General features: G+C 38.5%; 2 protein-coding genes across 8 annotated transcripts in view; one reads left to right on the top strand and one right to left on the bottom strand.

Moving 5' to 3' along the window:
- Positions 1 to 10965, bottom strand: part of TGFBR3 (transforming growth factor beta receptor 3) — a 140043-nt gene extending 129078 nt beyond the window's left edge. Inside the window, exons 1-2 of the mRNA XM_027651849.1 lie at positions 10837 to 10965; positions 10291 to 10470 (exon numbers count right to left, since the gene is read on the bottom strand). The gene's annotated coding sequence lies outside the window, so the exon portion shown is untranslated. The remainder of the gene's footprint in view (positions 1 to 10290; positions 10471 to 10836) is intronic.
- The window catches only part of BRDT (bromodomain testis associated), a 45936-nt gene that overhangs the window by 13320 nt on the left and 11679 nt on the right, over positions 1 to 20937 (top strand). For 3 of the 7 annotated variants that reach the window (XM_027651840.1, XM_027651841.1, XM_027651846.1), the window contains exons 3-13: positions 8484 to 8522; positions 11390 to 11631; positions 13773 to 13910; positions 14629 to 14758; positions 15564 to 15736; positions 16869 to 17240; positions 18272 to 18400; positions 18566 to 18754; positions 19977 to 20164; positions 20241 to 20533; positions 20623 to 20733. In XM_027651840.1, the coding sequence (XP_027507641.1) occupies positions 11440 to 11631; positions 13773 to 13910; positions 14629 to 14758; positions 15564 to 15736; positions 16869 to 17240; positions 18272 to 18400; positions 18566 to 18754; positions 19977 to 20164; positions 20241 to 20533; positions 20623 to 20733 (1915 nt within the window). In that variant the 5' untranslated portion in view covers positions 8484 to 8522; positions 11390 to 11439. The remainder of the gene's footprint in view (positions 1 to 8483; positions 8523 to 11389; positions 11632 to 13772; positions 13911 to 14628; positions 14759 to 15563; positions 15737 to 16868; positions 17241 to 18271; positions 18401 to 18565; positions 18755 to 19976; positions 20165 to 20240; positions 20534 to 20622; positions 20734 to 20937) is intronic. The other 4 variants (XM_027651842.1, XM_027651843.1, XM_027651844.1 and 1 more) reach the window with 2 other exon arrangements.

Here is a 20937-nt window from a genome sequence, read left to right as displayed (position 1 = left end):
GAGAATGCATACGTAGAAACAGCAGGGCAAGTTCCTTGCAGAAGGATAGAGGCTTAGGAGAGGAGTCAGTCACCAGTCTTGGGCCAAGATCTTTTGTACGTAGTTTCATAGCAGCTTCTCTACCAGCTTCAGTATCAGTGGCACCGCTCTCAAGCACCAGCATCCACACTCTCAGCTTCAAGCCACCTCACACAAGCAGTTACAGGAACTGCTTATGTCTGGGAATGGCAAAGAAGTGGAAGAGTTCTTCAGAGAGCCACTATCAATGGGACTGACCTTCATTAATCTAATTATTAGTGGCTCACATAATTTCACTATAGCTATTTTAGATGTTTTGAGCACATATACATACAGATCTTTTTAACTGACATTGTATGTGAATTATTTTCTCTGTATATGAACAAGTAGTTAGGGTTAAAATGGTTTGGCTTTAATTGAATAGTTTATGACTTGGTTTGTGTTTAAAATACATTGCTGTATGGGTTCTGCACATGCAGAAGAGCCAAGGAACAGATTACTAATCTTTAAAAAACTTGCAAAATGTCACAATCACCTAAAAGCTAAAGCCATATTAAGCCTGTAAAACATATGGTCACTTAACACTTAAAAATCTCACTAAACCCATAAAGCCTGTGACAAATTAACTGATGGTTGTATGGTAAAATCTAATTTAAAATTTATTAAAATTGTTCAAACCATTATAGCTCTGCTCAAAAACTCTCTTCCTATGTCACTTCAATGTAGGTATGCAGGGTATATCTTAATTCCCACCTTTCCAGAGCCAACCTCAGGAACAACGGGATTTTCTGGTTGCCCATATCAGCTCCCTAAACAAGCAGGCTCCTGAAAACACCCCATATGAAAATATCTCTGGGTTGACAGTGCAGAATTGGTTAGCTAAATCTAACTGGGGGCCCTGGATTTTTGTCACCAGTATCAACCTTCACTCAGTTCAACAAAATCACCCTCTTGCCATTGTCAAACATTTACAGCCAGTTCCACTGTGCCTGGCCCTCTGATGTTAAAGTAGTTCCATTTGTTGAAAAATGGCAAGAGTGAGGAATCTCCCTGCCAAAAAAAGTAATGACATGTAAGCAGCAAGGTCACTAGAAAAGAGTTTTTTAAACCAACAGGCAGTTAATCTCCTAAAGACTCTGGAAGTGTGTAACTTGACTTTTCTGAATTTATTATATTGGCATCCACAACTGTTCATTGAGCTAGGCCGCAGACTGCAAAAATAAGGAATAACATTTTCTTGGAATTGATGTCTCCATTTTTTATTTTTAGATACCAAGTGGGAACAGGTATGCCCTCTACACAATACGTATCAGTTCAAAAAGTCTAATCTCTGAAAATAATTTAGAAATTTTTACCTTCATGAATTTTGAGGACACACATCATTAATCATTTAACACACTCCATGGTCCTAGTACAAAGAACTGAACTGCCAAGACAAGTTTAATTTTAATTTATATGTGTATTTTTAAACTTAAATTTGTAATCTACAGAAGATAAATCAGCCTGTGATAGCCACCCACCGGCAGGTTAGTGTCAGGGAGCAGGAGCTGGCTGCTCCACCAGGCAGGGTAAGCACAGAGCCGGCTGTGACAGGTGAGGTTGCCTCACCCACACAGTCCCCACTGCAAAGCCCCCAGGCAAGGAGAGCACAGCAGGTCTGACAGCAGCAGCCAGGGTCAGCTGATAGTCCAGTGATTGTCAGACAAGTTTGCCGTGATCAAGCAGGTCCTGGGTCAAGCCAGGAAGCCAGCTAGCAGGGGTATGGCCAGGCAAGGGCATAAGTACTACATAGCTCAGGGAAGGGCATGGACCTGAGACAAAAGAGGGGGATCCTAAGGATGGCCCTCACAGCCCCGCTTCACACTGCTCTTTCCCCAGCAGTCTCATCCAAGGCTACACAGCTGCCCTGTGTCAGGGCAGGACCCAAACCACTCCCAGGAGAGGAGAAAGGACTGCCCAGCCTGTTGGTGCACTCAGGGTCCTGACAGCTGGGGAAGCTTCTTATTCAGCCCCATGGTGTAATTTCCTGGATTCCCCACTGTTGGTTGTCCTAGATGTGTACAACAACATGGTTTCAGCCCATCCCAAATGTGATAGTTCCAGTGTGTAGGAACACTGCCATGTTACCATAAAGACCAATGGTCAAAGTTTTGCCTCTCAAGATGCTGTTCCACCAACATATACAAACTAAAAATAGTCCTATAACTCTAAGAAAAAAAAAGAAGTAAAAAAAATCCCAACAGCAAGCGTATCCCTCCCTCACATTTTCTCACAGGGATAACCAGTTCACTGGGGCAGAGACTCCTCTGAATGCCCTGGTAGTTCTGTTTCTGACAGCGTAGAGGTTGCTGCAAATTACTACCACCCTCTGCAACACAGTGGTTCCTTTGCCCTGGCTTCTCAGTATGGCAACTTTGAATCAGAATCTGATCGTGAAAAATCTTTCCTTAAAGGTTAATAACTAACAGACCGTCTTTCCTTTTTCAATCACACTGTATTTAAGCTGAATTCTCTCTTTACAAATGTCACCAAGTGTGCAAATGTCACACTGGTCACACTGAATGTGTGAGTACTGACATCACGCTTTCTGATGTTCTCAGCAAGCAAACTGATATTAAAAGTCAAGGCCAAAGTCACAGAACCACTAATTCTTATTACTAAAATAAGCAGAATAAACTTTCACTAGTTCTGAGCTGACATCTACTGGCAGAAGGTTGCAATGGAGTAGGACACTGGACACAATGAGGAAATACATAGGAAGGTATTTTGTTAAGGATCTCCAACTGGTACCTGGTGAATGATCTGAGATTGGAAAGCTCATAAAAGTACAAATTTATGCAATTCTGCTGTGAGGGTATAATCTCTCACAGAGAGATCAGGCACATAGCTAGGGGATCTAACTCCTCAATCATCACCTCAAGTTTTGCATTTCAAGCATAACTTTGAGCCAATTTTATTCATGCAAGCAATTGTGCTGAAATTCATTTTAGTCAGATCTGCTTTGGATTAGCTTAAATCATGAAGGGTATGAATACATAACAGCTTGCAACTGTGTTAGAGCAGTTCAAGAAGTTCTTAGGTTTCAGCTGAGGCACAGTAATTAATAACATGTACATACTCCTAGCCAGCTGTAATGTAGAGCCAACTCAGTTAGCACAAAGCCACCACTGAAGATGGTTTAAAAATTCAAATTATGCTGAAATAAACCACTACTAAATCAGAAATACATTATTTTGTCAGGGACTCAAACAACTGTTAGAACCTTACTTCAACAAAATCAGTTCAGTAAGCAGATAAGGCTGTGGATGCATCTTTTCCACCTTCAGTTTCTTCCACAGCACAAGGAAGGGATTGACAGTGTGGGGAGCATCCAAACCTTTCAATACACATCCAAGTGCCACTCAGATTCTATGGATTCAATCATATGATGGCAGCACAGCCACACCATAACTGCAGTTGAAAATTACTGCCATAGATTCTGTTCAAACTACTATAAATCATGTGATTTAACATATTTTATATAACAGAAATTAGATCCCTAATTTATGGCTAAATATACATAGCATTTTATTATGTACTATTGCTTTAGGCAAACATTAGAGGACCTCCTAGAAGAGAACAGGTAATTTCCTGGCATATGCAAAGAGGGCATCTCATGAAGGAAAATAAAAAGGTGAAATTCAGACTTAATACACTGTTTTGTTTCTATTCTTTTCATCCTAGTTGGTTCTAATAACCACAAATTTAGTGCTGATACTGAATATCAACATCCTGGGGACTACAAAAATATACTGAACAAGCCAGTAATTTTCCCTTGGCAAGCTATTTAAATCTTTGGTTGTGAAAAGCACACTGAGCATTTCCTTCTGCTAATTTTACACATGATGAAAAGAGACTCCTTTTCCACATCAGAGGAGTCCATAATTTTTTTGCTATTCTCTCTGCATGGCCAAAGGTCACGGGATGGGACAAAGAACTGATGTACACTTGAACCCTTCAGAATAATGCATTTAAGTTCTATGTAGAGAAGCCTTGTAACCAAGGCCTTCTTTTCCTGCTCAGAATGAGTGCTTCACAGGACACCTCCCCTTCAGCAGAGCAGCCCCCCACATCGAAATCCAGATGTGATCTCTGAAAGCACAGCAGCAAGCTGGCCATCAAAAATTAAGGCCTGACCAGACAGAAATTATTTTGAGGAGCTATTTAATAAGGGAATATGGGTAAAGAAAAAACTTAAAAGATCCGAGGAGAAAGCAGATGTCCCTGAGCGATCCAATGAACAGTAAGGCCAGGCAGGAGCAAAGCAGCTAGAGGGACGTGTTTGCTTCAGGTGAGAAGCTGAATTGCCAGAAGGGAGAGCAAGGCAGAGGAAGCTGCTTATCCACAGGCTGGCAGAGGCCAGGAGAGCCACAGCAGGGGTAGAGGGAGCATCGCACTGGCTGAATGTCAGAAATAATTGACTCAAATGTAATGAAAGAGTTTAGAAATTAATTTTCAGGGAGAGAAATAGGTAGTTGCCAGCTCCATCAGCTGATGATGTAGTATGTTCCCAGTCAGGGATCATTCTGCAATAGCCCCTCAGTTGGACACTAGCTGAAGGCTGAGTTAATGAGGTGTGAGATTTCTCTAGCAAGTGAAACCAATCTAATGGGTGAGAAAGCAAGCTGGAATGGTGCAGCTTTCTGGGATGCATGACTTTTTTCACAGTCATTTCCTGCATGTACCAAAGACTGGCCTTTACAACTTTTATGGGTACTCTGCAATAGAGTCTCAGATGAACAAAGTTATAAATATCTGGGAAAATGATACAATGGATTAAACAAAGAGCACAAGGAAATGACACTTTGAGGTCATTTACCTGGATGAAAACATAAAGCAAATCTGTTGAAGTTAGTAGGGTTATTCCAAATTTACAGTGCTATCTGAGAGCCAAATCTGGCCTATTAAAGCAGTAGTCATCAACTTCACGTTCTGTGTCTTACTGTGATACAAAGCCGACTCCTGTAATCACGTTTTGAGCTTCAGTTCCCGTTAATTTGTTTCCAGTGTTTTTTGAAGTATTTGTTACCTGCATAGTTAAGGGTCCTGTCACACAGCATTCGTTGGGCAAAGCAGTGCTTTAAATGCTCCCAGGGAGAAGAAAATTAACATGCTGGGAATACTTTTGGGAAATATCATTCAACTTCTATAAATTAAAATAAATCGTTTGTGTTTCATGTGTTGTGAGGCTGATGCAGCGGTGTCAAAGCAACAGCCAAACCCACAAAGTAAGCATATATCAATGTGAATTATTAACATATCACATCAAATTGCACTACTATCTAGGATAGTACACTCCATACATGATTAAACCTACAAAGTGCTAAAAGGCAAATGTAGAGCAAAGGAGAAGACAAAAAGTGCCAGGAATTTCATGATCTTGCTTCACTTATCCCCATTTCTCCCTAAGATCTGATTTGCAGAATACAGTCCATACAATTCTGCAAAGCATTTGCCTTTGTTCAGTGTTCTGTTCCAAACACAGAGAAGACAATATTGCTGAAATGCAGCACTACGTGCAGCAGCACCTTGAGAGTTGTTTTTAAACTAATAAGAGAAAGTAAACACCGGTTGGCTCAGGTACCATGTCATGAAATCCTATTCAGAACAGATGCAGGTGACACAGTGCAGAGAACTGCTGTGGGAATGACTGCAACAGCACTCTCACCAGTTCACTGTCTCCAGGGAATTATCCAAACATTTTTGAAAAATTACAACAGGTATGAAAATCCAGCTATCCTTACGACATAGCTTAAACATTTTATAAGCGATGTAGGACACAGGAGATTAAAATCAGTGAGGTTCTTCCAGTCAGTTTTAAAAAACCCAACAAATCCCTCCTTGTCAGCTCAAATTAGGTGCTTTTTTAGAACACTAGTTTTTAATTGCTGAACCTCAGCTGTCAACACTGACCCAGTCTGTAATTGGCAGTGTTTATCAGCACTAGCCAATTTTTATACAGATGTTTATAATCAGGAAGAGTTCATCATGATTCAGGGATAAATGACTATCTGTAAGTGAAATTTTCACCAGAAAGTATAAAACTTGCAAACCTCAGCTAACAAGATCCATGGCAAGGGATAAACATGCCCTGTAGGAAGATATGAATTTGAAGATGAAAAGAAATAGATACTTCATTATTTCATATGTTCTGAGCAAGCATTTAAAAATTTACCTTCTACCCACAGGACCTTCAAATGCCTTTGTTCAGTAGATCAAATCCACTCAGATTTTCTGCCTTAGCAGACATTAAGAATGATCAGTGGTACTTGCTTTCACATTCCAAACAGATGAATCATTTCAAATATAATAATATAATCTATTTCCATGATATTCACCATATTAATGAAGTCTCAGGCTACTACCTTGGACATTGTCTTACAGTCTCCCAGATAGAAGTGATTAAAACTCTTTACAGAATGAGGTGTCTTCAGAAAGATGCAGTCTAACCCACTGCAGGAAGAGAGAACTGTCAACAAGTCTGCACTGAAATACCACTCCATCTCAGCCATCCTATCAGACTTGTAAAAATTCATTTTCTGAAGCATGTCAGGAATGTCATTCTAATCTGTCATGTAAGTGGATGGCACTAGGACTGTCTTGGAAATAGCAGCCACTGGATGAGAACAAAAGCATAAAGGTGACCACCTCTTTCCACTATTTTATTGTTTTCTTCTCCTCTCTACCCAATCGTCACCTTTGGGAGAATTGCCAAAAGTATTTTTGGCAGCTACCTGCCTACAGGTCAGAGCCAGCCAGACTCAGACCATGTAGCAAGTGCTGTGACTGGGGAGCCAGCAATGAACACTGCAATATTTTTCAAAGTTGCCTTTTCCCACATAGTATTTAAATGAATCAAAAAATACTGTAGTACATTCTTTTTCAGCTTATTTTAATATCAGTTACACAAAGGTAGTGATTTCATTAAAACTTGGTTTTCTAAGTATTTACAAACCAAACCAGTATAGTTTTCAAACACAGTGTTTCCCCATTCACAGCACAGCCCACCAGATCCAACTGACTTAAATTTTTACAAGACGTGAGCAGATTCAGAGGAGGATTAAGCAGTTACAGTCTGGAAGCTAAGAGCAGAAAGCAAAATAAGAGAGCAAACAAGTCTGCTCAATAGACCACAGCTTCTGTTTTCTTTTGCCACTATTGGGATTTTTGCTAGTGTCCTTCCCATCTCACTGTCCAATCCCATCAATAGTAACACAACTTCATGCTCCTCAGTAACAATCTTCTAGTGAGATCACTCTGATCACTCAGCAAACCCTGAGACTTACCCACAGAGAATTCCACTCCCCTTCCTTGCTTTGCTTTATTGAATGAGGTTTCTAGTACTTGTTCTGCTTCAAATATAGGAATTCCTTACATCCCAGTAAAAACATCCTCTTCCTATCACCTATAAAGAATAAACTTTGTGTTACCTACTCACAGCTCAGTAGAGGTGCCAGAGGAAGCAGCAAACAAATGCTTCCCCCAACAACTTCATCCATATCCTAACAGATTGGGCTGCTTGAGTAATAATACATGCCGGATCTACCTAGATATTTTAGATCCTATACAAGTACTTCATACTTTTGCCAGAAAAACAAAGTCATCCAAGTACAGTTGGTCCATTCACTCAGACACCTTGCTAAAAAAAAAAAAAAAAGAGAAAATAAAAAAAGTATGCAGATAAATTACTTTCATTATAAGAATCCAAGCAGGTTCTGATCCTAAAGTGGGACATGCACCTGAATTAAATACAAATCTCATTTTTGCAGAACTACCTTATTCTAAAGCATGCTGGGGATGAAGCTTTTAAGGTATACTGAACAAAAGCTTAGTCAATAGCTAAAATTAAAAATAAGCTTGGTAAATTCCTTTGTAGTTTTACTGATAACAAATGAAATTTATTAGGAAACAACCTGGCCCTCATTTTTACACTACTACGCATTTGCTAAATATATTTGGGTTTAATTTAAATAATGAATCTGTATATGAAGGAAGGTATGAATACTAGCCAGCTCTTAACCAGACATACTATTTATGTACTCCTCTTACAACATAGCACAGTATGACCCTGCATAATCAATAAAACATAAGCATTCCATTATGTTAAATTTAAGACTTTAAAGATAGAAAAATCAAACCAAATTTGATCTAAGTATACCAATTCCTCTTTTTTAATCCCTCCACCTCGTGTTATTAACTAATGAGTGAGCAGGTCTGGCAAAATAACCATCTGGTGTGTTTTAGCCCTTAACAGCTGTTCCTTTTTTATGTTGATAACTTCTCAATGAGGACCATTGATAGGGCAGGTTTTAGTCAGGGTTGCAGGTGTGTGGCTGTTATTGCTAGAGAATAAAATGAAGGTGTGATTAGGTTATAAAGACTTCTGTGTCTGTCTTCTAAAGCTCTGTTCTTCCTTCATCTTTCAGGTGGGGAGGAAGTGAGTTGTGGCTTTCCCTAAAACTAAGGTAAAAAAGATGACTGGTCTGCTTTGAGGGTGGAAGTTTAGTTTTGAATTGCTCAAGGGTGGCTGGTTATGGTAGTAGCTCTAAGTCAGTGATTTCGTAGCACCTAATATTTATACGGATTGTCTTTAAATATAAGGTTTGTTTGATGTACCACAGGAGAGGTCATAAAAATAAGGAAATGCTGTTTTATGGATGTCTTTAAGGGGATAGCTGTCCTTCTGAGAGAAGAGATTTTGCTACTTGCAATAAGAAGGCTGTACTCTGTCCTGGGTAGTTCTAATAGATTCCAAGATTATTTATGAACTTCAGTGTGATTATTACCTAAAAAAAAACCTGTTAAAAAGGCCTTAAAGAATCAAATGTTCTTTGGGTGTAGAGTTTGGTAGACTGTCTGCCTTTGTTCTTTATGTGGTATGCTAATATTTTTCTGAGCTGCTGTTCTTGACCAGTATATGATATATACAGGTTCTATGCTGGTAGCTATAATGCTTAGTTAAAACAAAAGGAAATAGCTGCCTTTTCAGGAGGCTTACTAATGCATGCTTTTGGAGAGCTATCAGTGAGAGCAAATAACCTTTTCTTAAAAAAAAAGAAAAGGAAAGAAGTGTGATTCTCACAAGATATGATATCTTGCTAAAAGCCTTGACTTCTCTAGAAACGTAATTCATGTAAGCTATTTGCCTTTTATTCTTAAACTAAAAAGACACCTCTATCAGGTTAGCTAAAAACTTCAAACTAGGCCTTAAGGAAACACTCAAGACTTCTCTTTTAAGACTACTTGACCTTTGGGATCTGCTTCAGCAGCTCAAGGACACACAGAGCTAGGAAAGGGTGGTTTGAAAAAACATCAAACAACTTAGGTAGCTGGAATCTGATCACACTTTTGCTTTAGCATGCAAACAGAGGTTTTATTTTAAGATAGGAAGGAGTGTTATTTGACTAGGGAGAAGGGGAGATGGAGGGATTGACCAAAACACAAACTTTTGTCTGTCCTTCAGAAGATGCAGTCTTAGCTCTCTTATTGGCGTGGAAGTTGATTTCCACAACATAAGTTAAGGTTTTAAAAGCTAAGCATCTAGGTCTAAGACTGTGTTATGTACAAAACTTCAGTCTCCTGGTTTCCTTGGGCACTCTTTGTGCTTTTTTTTCTAGACTCTAATGTACTAATTTACAAACTTTTCAAGAAATTAGATGTGTGTCTCCATCTGAATAAAAGACACGCAGAGCCTGAGGCGGTGTACTTAGTAATAGAAATTACATTTGCACTCATTCTTCATGTCAGGCAGGTGTTGCTATTTTCCAAGGTATGTGAGCTCTAAATGTAAACAGAAGGATGTTGCTTGCACAGAGGGAGAGCAATATGAATACTTAACTGTGGTACTGCATCAACAGAAGGTGCCTGGTGACTTTGTCACTAGCTTGTGCCAAGGGGCAAGCAGGGCTCTGCACTGACTGGAAGGACAAGGCCAATCAGGCTGTTCTCAGTACCCCAGCTTGGCTGGGTTCCCTCTTGTGGACATCTCCAGTGGAAAGTACAAATGAATGGTCAAAGTATCAACTACCTTTGCAAAAGCAGTACAATGAAAAATAGCAATAGTTTTGATACCTGATTTATTGTGGACCTCAAAACAATCTGAACTTGTACTGCATTTATTATTGATGCAGTGTCCTATGTAGGTATGCTGGCTGGTAGTCCAGAACTGTTCCTGGTATTAACGACTCAGGTTTGATAAATTTTCCTTATTTAAGAAGAAAAGAGAGCTTTTACCTTGATGACAGTACTGTTCAAGGAAAGACATCTGCATTCTGTAAATGACTACAGTGAACTAAGAAGTGTGGCCAGCAGGTCAGCAGGCCAGCAGGTCTGCCCCTCTGTTCCACTGTCAGAAAATCCCACCTAGAGTACTGCTTCCATCTCTAGGGTCCTCAGTGCAGGAATGACATAAACCTGTTGGAGCAAGTTCAGAGAAGAGTCATGAGATAATTAGAGAGAAGAAGGGCCTCTCCTATGAAGAAAGGCTGATAAAATTCATATTGTTCAGCCTGGAGAAGAGAAGGTTCTGAGGAGACCTTAGAGCCCCTTCCAGTACCTAAAGGGGCTACAAGAGAGCTGAGAGGGACTTTTTACAAGGGCATGTAGTGATAGAACAGGGGAAATGGCTTTAAACTGAAAGGCAGTAGGTTTACATTAGATATGATGAGGAAATGCTTCACTGCGAGGGTGATGAGGCACTGGAACAGGTTGCTCAGGGAAGCTGTGGATGTCCCATTCCTGAAAGTATTCAAGGCTAGGCTGGATGGGGCTTTGACCAACCTGGTCTATTGGAATGGGTCCCTGCCCATGGTAGAAGGGTTGGACTAGATGTTTAAAAGGTCCCTTCCAACCCACATGGGTTGGAGACACACACATGGGGAGAAATTGGAATGTCTCTTTAGCTTCAGGAGCTGTTTGAAGTATGCTTTTGAATGCTGAAATAAAGAACAAATGAAAACATAAGATGTGTGATATGCAACATCTGATGAGATGTTACAGTAAGATGTTGTGTAAGATTGGGCCATAGATATCAGTGTGCTGATAACAGTAGCTTTCTACTTTATAATGACCTTTTCTGAAACTCATTACATACTTCATAGCATGATGAAAAGCAGGCTATCAGTTTTTCTTAGCAGAAAGCTAGGATGTATTTCTAGATTCTAGGAGTGCAGTATATCCAAATACGTACTTCTGTAAAACACATGCCTTGCTTAGAACATTAAGGTATGCCTGTAGCTACAGTATTGACATTCTACAAACAGAAGGGAACATGTAAGCACCATTAAATCCAGATATTCTTCACTGAATACTTCTGTCTTTTTTTTCCCCTCAGGTGTGATGCATAATGATCTTTGAACAAGTGGATATACAAACTCACTAAAGATGTCTGTTCCAAGTCAACACCATTCCATTATAATTAATCCTCCTCCACCAGAATACCTAAATAACAAAAGTAGTGGTTGTCAGACAAACCAGCTCCAGTACTTACGGAGGGTGGTCATGAAAGCCATGTGGAGACACAACTATTCCTGGCCATTTCACCAGCCTGTGGATGCAGCAGCGCTGAATCTTCCTGTAAGAACCATTTTGGAATAAGAGTATTAATAAGTAAAATATTTAGAGGACTTTTGAATTAATGTTAGTTGAAAACAGCTTTTTTCTGATGTAACAGGTTATGGAAGACTACTTTTGCATTTGAACTGCTGTCTAGAAAATTGTTTTCTTTCTAGAGAAAGAAAACATTTTTTCTAATTTGTGTTCTGTACTGAGGCTAGAAAATCTGTAATTTGAAGGGATAATAATAATGCTTAGATAAGCCTCTTAGAGTTTCTGGATATTGGTGTTATCTGTCTTGTTGTCTTCTGGTTTAGACATTTATTAACACTGAATATGGTGAGTATTTTCTTTTGCCTTTGAGTTTTTTATTTTTAATATGAGGCAGCCTCAATGTCAAATACTTTATGATGGGAAAACAGACCTGACTGACCCTGAAGTAATAGGCAAATCTGGATCCATTTTGATGCATAGAAGTCATTACACTTGCAGTATTTGTTAATTTCAAATCCTTTTGCTCTGAAGTTTCTAGAGGAATTAAATGTCCCTGTAAAAATAGGGGAAAAAGAAGAGAGATGATTGTTATAATACCACAGTGGTAGACCATCCTTCTAGGAAATAGTAATGATAGTAAATTCTTGTTCTGTGTTGCCGCGTAAGTTTTATTTTTGTTAAAACTTAATTGTAATAAAGTGCATGTGTATAATGTCTTGTGATAAATTGTTTTAATTCAGGTATCTTTAGACTCCAGTTTTGGATGTTTTTCAGTCAAATGAAAACATAGGTTATTGACACAATGGTATTTCAATGACCTGGAAGATACCACTCTTGGTAGATAAGTAGAAAGGTGTTAAATAAAACCATGATATGTTTCCTTTGATTTTCTTTTTTCCTCTCCACCAACTTAAGCATTCATATTTAGTTCTCTTATATTTCCAAGACTAATTGTACAAAATAATTTGTTCTGTTCAGAGCAGACAAAAGCCTTTATCTATGGCTGTTTTCTTGTGACAAACTCATTTGGTCACTTTGTACAAAAGCACAAAATGACTATGTTCCTGTGTCTTTTCTTACCCTTTTTCCTTCTTGGAAGGAGCTGTCAGTTAAGGTTAATATTAAGGGTCATTCCATCAGAGCTGTAGCAACATTTGCAGCTGGCTTCAGGCCAGTTCTGCCTCTCTGGATTTCTAAGGCAGCCTCTTGACTTCTAGGAGTATGTGTTAGTTCAACCATTGCACAAGAACAAGCAAATGTCTGGCTCCATGGTAAGGGCAATAAAGGCATTTGCCCCATTTGCCTCTCTCCCCCAGATACTAGAATCTTCTAATGGCAGAATGGACAATAATTATTAGCTGCATTATTTAAAAATTTTCTTGGTGTTGTTTTGGTAAATTCAATAGTCTACACTATAACGTATTTAGCTTTTTTATTTCACTAACACAGATTGTTAGGACAGCTTTAGAACACTCTTGGAGTAGTAGTAACTTCACACAATTACAACGTGTATGTGAACTTAGTGGGGATATTTCTGTTCCAGTTTCTTAAATGCACCATCAGGGAATTAGCCTCATGTTTTTACCCACAAGCTTTTAGCCATGCTACTAAAATAATCACAGTAGTTCACATTCCAGCTGCCTTTCAGTCATTGCCACATGTTCATTAGACTAACCCTGAGAGGAGAGCTAGTATAACCCAGGCAATAAATTATTTGGACAGCAATTGTGAAAACTTGGCAGTTTTTTTGTTAGTGACTGAGACTTTGTCTCTGTCCAAGTTTGTCTTTGGCTTCTTTTTCCACTGTTCTGTAAACTAGAGTGCTACTTCAGGCAAATGGCTTTGAGATAACAAATGAGAAGTGTGTATACTTTTCATAAGTATTACTACCAGGAGAGCTCTGGGTTCTATTGAAATAAATATTCTTTGGGGCTTTCAATAGTGTATGTTATATGAAAGAAGAAGGAGGAAATATAAGGTGAAGAGTTCCTGACCACTTTTTTGGTACCTATGGCTACTGGGGAAAGTTTTCTTTTACATAAAATATTGCTTCTAACATAATGCAATTCTCCTCTCTTGCAATTCAACTTTCATAGCTAAATGTGTAAAAATCTTCATGTCCTAATATTAAGGTACCTATTTGGTGACTTATTCTTTCAATACCACAGGATTATTACAGTATTATAAAGAAACCTATGGACTTAGGCACCATAAAAAAGCGTCTGGAACACAATTACTATACAAAAGCTGCAGAATGCATTGAAGACTTTAAAACTATGTTCTTGAATTGCTACATGTATAACAAGGTATGTGAAACACAACCTCTTACCAGTAACTGATTCTATTGAACAATCCAAACAAGTCTAAACCAAGAAAATGGTTATTAGAACTTGCACTAAGTCAATGTCTTCATGATTTTTTTTTAAACTATTTTCTCTGAAAGGAGAGGAGGCTTTTTTGCTAGGATTGACTGAAGGCATGTAAGTAAAGTCTCCCTTGCTGTTACAACAACTGAATGTTGTACAAGGATTACACCTCCACAATCTCTGGGTTATAGCTGTGCAGCTCAATCTGTAAGTGCTGTGTAACTCCTGTACAAGTTGAACACTAGCAACCATGCTCTGTTCCTCCCATAAGTTTAACCTAATGAAGTGTGAGCATCTCCCTGTGCTTGGATGTTTGTTGGCTGTGTCTCAGTATCTTTGAGCTTCAACAGCTTTCTTCAGGACATAGTAGTAAATAAGGGAGTTGAAGATCTGCCCCCTTTTCCCTTTGCTGTAGATGTATGGGGATGGAAAAAAGGACTGTGCAATGGGATAGTGGGAGAAAAAGTATTTCAATAGTGAAGTAATTTGTTTTAAAGTGAAATGTGGGGGCAGGGATGGCAAGAGCTTCTAGAACTCTCTGGTACTGGTGGCTTTCTTTAATCTGTTGGAGCAGGATTCTGTAGTCTGGTTATTTTATGAGGTAGCCCTCACTACTGCAGTCTTTCCTTTACTGAGTGTTACTGACCATATTTTGCAGCCAGGTGATGACATTGTATTTATGGCTGAAGAACTAGAAAAAACCTTTATGCAGAAAATAGCCCAAATGCCACCAGAAGAAACACTAGTGAGTCTCAATAAAGGAAAAAAAAAAGGAAAGAAGCCAGAAGGTAAGACCTGTGTTTTATGCTGAATTGTTAACATACCAAACAAGCAAAAGCTGGAAACAGGGAATCCTCTTTGTCACAACTCAACCCTTGACCAGCTGGGGTGTTTTCTACTCTTTCGAGAACAATCAGACAAGTAACAATACTGCTATAAGGCTTTAGAAGACTTATATTTTTTAAAAAAGGCAACTGACTTCCATTTCAGAAAATGTCATAGGGCTGCTCAGTGTTGTGTTATATAAACTAATAGGTGTGAACATCTATGGGAACTAAACAGAATAATAGCTGGAAAACACATTAGTAATCTAACCAGCCAAAGCAAATACAGAAAAACATTGGTCTAAACTGTTCTCAGATCAGTGGTGGAGGGCTGTAATACTGCTTAGCCATATATGCAGGTATTAGCTGTGCTTAGGAAACTCAAACCTTTGTGATGCAGCTTGCACCCTTTGCTGCCCAGTCTTTAACGTGTTTGTAGAAAAGAACTTGATTCTCTTCTTGGCAAGAACGTTTTTACAACATACAGCGTATAGTCTGATGCCTTTTTAATCTTTTGTCTGAGGTTAATCCACAACTTTCTTGAAACCAAAAAATGTGGATCTTGGTACAATATTCTAGCTGAGGCATTAATGGTGCTGATGAGGATATCAATGTTGCTTTAAGTAACAACTGCTCTTGTTTCTATTTATTTGTACCACTTGTGTGTGGAAGAGTGGTTTTGCTGACAACTGTTCAATTTGACCATGAAAGAAATTAACTGCAACGTTTAAGACCTAACTTTTAAAATCTCCTGTATTAAAATAACCAGAAACACAGCAGCCCATCCCTGGGACTTCAAATGAACAAAGCACAAATCAGACACAAGCTGAAAGTTGTGAGCGGCCTCCAGTGATGACTCAAGAGCGACAGCAGATTCCACCGGCTCCTTTGTCTGCAGCCCAGCCAACTGCTTTAATGCCAGCTGCAGTCCCTATAACAAAAGTAAGTTTCCTCAAATAACCTTCAGAAAGAAAGATATTGAAATGGCTCCTTCAGGCATTAACAGCAAAACCTAAGGAGCTAGGCTTATTGCAATATCTTTTCAAAACTTCTATTGTGGTAGAAGACAGTAAAAAATCTCTATTAAATCTTCTAGGTCTCTGCTAAATAACTGGGCCAGTACTAATTCTAGAAACTAAGTGGAAATTGGGATGACTGCTTGGTACATCTTTTCTTAAAAATATGGTTTTAAAATGTTGTTCTCAAAGAAACAAAATGAACTTTAAAATGGTCATTTTTGAAGAGTATTACTATACTTCTGCAGGGTTTATCTTGATGCAGGAAGCTGTTCTTTCCTTGAGGAAATAATGAGGCTACTTTGAGGATAATGGTTTGAGTACTAAAATAAAGCTCTATTTAATAATTCTCATGTTTTCAATGTAAATCAAATGCCTGATTCTCCAAAAATAGCATGTTTGCTTGAACATTGGGTAATTAGTCTGGAAGATGTCTGTAGCTCACAAAAGCAAATTCTTGTTAACTGCAATCTTAATGTGAACATCTGACACTTTCATCAGAAAAACTCTCTTGTATTGACTTGTTTTTGTTTTGCTGTCCCAAAGAGGAATAGGCACCTGTGGCAGCTGCTCCTACAGTGTATACACTTCACTCAAGAAGAGTCTGAACGCTGATGACAAAGCACATATTGTATTGCTTCCAAACCAAATACTACCCAGGTTAAAGAAAAATAAAGATAAACCTTGTACACAAAGCCCACAACTGGGCCTAAAACAAATAGCAGTAGTTTTCCCCTTTGTTTTGCAGTCAGCTTGTGGGTAACTTCATAACCTACCAGCTTCCTGGAATCCTCTTGAACGGCTAAAAACTGACCACAACCTGACCTGCAGTATGTCCCATTCTTTCCTTTAAATCTAAGGTTGAGCTTGGTGTGCTGATCTTGTAATAACTCATAGGTTTTCAGTCTAAACTTGTAGAAGTGCCACATTCTGCTCTGACTTCAATAGCTCTCAAAGCTCTGACATTTTTTAGATTATTCTTTTTGTCTGTGTGTGTAGTCTGAAAACTGACCATTCTCTCACTGCTCTGGACACCTGTATATTTTTTCTTTTCCTAGGCAAAAAAAGGTGTGAAAAGGAAGGCTGACACTACAACTCCTACTACTTCAATAGTCACAGCAAGTGGTGACTTTTCTGCTATGTTTGATGAAAGAAAAGCTGTTAAAGCATGCAGAGGTGAAAATGAACGTATGGTAACAAATAAGCTTCTGAAGAGATCCTTGCCACATTCTCAACAGTCACCTGGAATTATTAAAAAGATTCAGTTGTCAGAAAAATTAAAACATTGTAATGCAATACTTAAAGAAATGTTTTCAAAGAAACATGCAGCATATGCGTGGCCTTTCTTAAAACCTGTAGATGCGGCATCTTTCTCCACTGGTGAGAACCAAGGCATTGCCAAATGTCCTACAGACCTAAGAACCATTAAAGTAAGTGTGTTTCTGAGGAAATTAGACTCTTTGTGTGCTTGCTTGAATAACTTGTGCAATTACAAGATTTTAGATGTGTTAGCTGAAAAGGTGTCATGAAAGCTACTTCTCCTTTGAAAGAAAAAATGGGCACAGAATCCAGATACTTACGTGTCTCAAACTTAGCCGCAGGTCACTGAAGAAAGTTTAAGTCTCGTTGTGACTCTGCACATAGTGGCTAATTTACTTACCCAGTGAACAAGTTAATATAAGGAGTGAGGGAATTATGAAGCCCTTCCAAGCAGGCTGCATGTTAAACATCTCTGTTTGTACATACAGTGCTGTTGTTAATGCCCTGTAAAACAAAATGCAATTCTATTATGTCAACTTCTGCTTCTCTCTGAATCTCAGTATCCTTGGTGAAGTGCCATGAAACCTCAACACTGGATATTTATGTGACACTTTTCACCTTTTTTGTGAAAAGCAACCCTTCTAGATGGAGAGATGTGGACACTGTTCTGTGAACACTGGGCATATATCTATGGGGTTAAAGTATAGCCCAGTTAAGCTCCACTTTCTCTTTTTTTGGGGGAGGGGAGAGGAGGTTGAATTTAAATAGTTCACTGAATTACCTTGAAAACTGGCTTGCACAATACAAAGGTTATTTCCCAATTTCTAGCCCCTTAGAACTCTAGCTATTATGGAACAAGCTTTGTGTAAACACCATGCTTAGAATCAAAAATGGGTGCTGAGGACATAACCAAATAAAGTCACTCCAATATTGTTGTCTTAACCTAGTGCTGAAACTAGTACTACAAAGTCCTTCCAGCAATTACAATTATTAAATCTGTTTAAAAGAGAAAAAAAATCTTTGTTAAAGGGACAATGTTAAAGTGAGAAGTAGGTCTTCCCATAATTATTTTTACAATATTTACTGTCTTGATACAAGCTGAATGTGAATCTGTGTGTCAAAATTCTTGTACCCTCCTCTTTTTGTGCAAGTTCATGGTAATGCTCTCTACTAAACATGTGTTATTTTTCTTTTCCTCTAGAAGAAAATGGATAACTTTGAATATAGTGATATACAAGAATTTGCTACAGATGTTAGATTAATGTTCATGAGCTGCTACAAACATAATTCTCCAGATCATGAAATAGTTGCCATGGCAAGAAAACTTCAGGTGAGTTCTCTCTTAAGTCAGACTTGAAAAAAGAGTAGGTCATTTCATGCCTTGATGTAGAATCTACTAATGTTATTGAACTAATGTGTTGCTATGTACAAGTAGTAACTTCATAATGCTTTTAGAAATCTGAAAAGTACACTGTTCCCAAACCTAACTCTTCAGGATGTTTTTGAAATGCACTTCGCCAAAATTCCTGATGAACCTGTTGCAAGTGCTCATCTGCCACAGCCTGTGAGAGAAATGAAAGAAGCTTATTCCAGTGAAAGTAGTAATGATGACTCTTCAGAAGAAAAATCATCTGAAGACTCTGAAGAGGAAAAAAGAGTGCACCTTGCAAAGCTTCAGGAGCAAGTGAGCATTAGTACTTCATGTGCATGACCTAAGATCTCTCTGACACTGCCACTTTGATTTGTCCATTCTAAGGCTTAGCACCAAAAATCAGTTTTAAGAGATTCTAGTAATTTATTTCCTCTTTGGAAGCACCATCAAAAGTTAAGAATAGTGCCTCAGTAAATACAAAGTGGGTTTAGTGAATAATTGTTCTACTACTCTTGCCTACCACTTCTTCAGATGACTCTCAAACTTTTTAAAAAATTAAACTGTTCCTGTGGTATGATGAGAGCCTGCAGACACTCCACATGTAGCTTAGTGGCATATTCTTCCAACAGGGGCATTTCTTTCATATGGCTGAAGAGCTCTGTTCTTACCCTCTGTCTCTCTTGAGCCACACAAAAGCAAGCCATTTTTTTCTACTTCAGAAAGCTCAGTATGAGAGAACAGAAGGAATTTCATGCTAACCAGTGAAGCAAAGCCATGCTTCATATTAAGAGTGGGATGGGTCTTGTTTCTGCTTGAACATAATCTTTTCACCTGTTGCTTTTGTATCTGAAAACTCTGGGAAAATTAGCATTTGTTCTGCTTGTCAAATAAGGGACAGTTTTCAGTACTTGTCAAATGAGCAGATAAATCAATTTATGAGTGTAGGCAGGAGGATAAGCAAGTGTACAAGCCAGCCTCTGCTACAGTAGTTCGGTATGTCTGAATTCTAATTCTCATCACCTGACCATCTTCCAATTCCTGAGACTTAAACAAAGCTGTGTTAAGTTTTTCTCCAAAATTCCTAGTATGTCCTAACTAGCCATCTTATATTGCAAACTAAGATGCATGAGCCCAGTCCCACTAGCCTAATTTGTCAGTGCTGTAAGAAATAGAACCTAAAAAGGCACTTATGTGCATCCCAAGTGCTTGAAATTAAAGAGAGGATGCTGGAAGCTCCTAGAGTGATTCTTTTTTTTTTCCCCTTTTTCTCTTTTTTCACTCTTGACAGAATGCTAGAAAACACATACTGCTAGAAATGTGTGCATAAAATAAGTAGCCCTATATCTTCTAGGTGGATAGTCTGTGACTAAGCTACAATATAGTAAGATGTTTGGAAAATAAATCTCATTTGGAAAGTAGACATTCTATTAATATCACTCAGCTGCCACAAATATCCTGTGATATTTATGACCAGTTTATTGTTCCTTCTATGTTGCCCAAGATTATCAACTTTTTTCTTTCTTTCTTTTGATAGCTTAAAGCTCTTCACCAGCAGTTGTGGGTTTTGACCAAAGCATGTTTATCTAGACCAGAAAAGAAAAAAGGGAAGGCTAAAAGTGAGAAAAGAAAGAACAAGGAAAAAGCTAAAATAAAAAGCTTGATTCAAAAGAAGAAAAATCTGCAACAGAAGAAGAAATCTAAGAAAAAACTCTCTTTAAACATGTAAGTGTGAGGGATTTGTGTGGGTGTCTAATTATTTCAAACTGTTGTTACTGCAGTATATTTTTTTTTCCTGCAGTCAATCAAAGAAAACCATGCAGCAGGTCTTGTTGGCACATAAATCAGAAGATGAAGATGCTGCCAAGCCTATGAATTATGATGAAAAACGACAGTTGAGTTTGGACATAAATAAACTCCCTGGAGATAAGCTTGGGAAAGTAGTCCATATAATACAGTCAAGAGAACCTGCACTGAGGAACTCCAACCCTGATGAGATAGAAATAGACTTTGAAACTTTAAATGCTTCAACACTCAGAGAACTAGAGAAATACGTGGCAACCTGCTTGAGGAAGAGACAAAGAAAGCAGCAGGGTATGTAGTAGAAATGATACTTAAAAAAAAAAAAACCACTAGATTTGTTTTCTTGTTTGCTTCCATGTTAACTTCTGTTTCACATGCAGCTAAAAAACCAACGAAGTCAAAAGAACAACTTAATTCTGAGAGGAAACAAGAGTTAGAGAAGAGACTACTGGATGTCAATGGTCAACTAAACCCAAAGAAGAACACCAAGTGTAATGTGGCTCTTTTACTCATTTGGAATGGAAATAGCTTAAAATGGAATTCTTCCCTTGGGCTTAAATGCTGTTATGCAGCTGAGGACTTTCTCCTCAGAATAGCTGGGGTCTTAAACTTCCCATTGCTAGTCTTAAGATTCTTCCTATGTTGAGTGAGCTGGAGTCACAGCAGCAAATTTGGCCAGTTACTTGTCCTGTCTA

This window comes from Corapipo altera, unplaced genomic scaffold (assembly GCF_003945725.1).
Source record: "Corapipo altera isolate COAL_440 unplaced genomic scaffold, ASM394572v1 57, whole genome shotgun sequence".
Lineage (NCBI taxonomy): Eukaryota > Metazoa > Chordata > Aves > Passeriformes > Pipridae > Corapipo > Corapipo altera.
The sequence above is the reverse complement of the archived record's forward strand: the minus strand, read 5'-3'. Positions and strand labels throughout refer to the sequence as shown.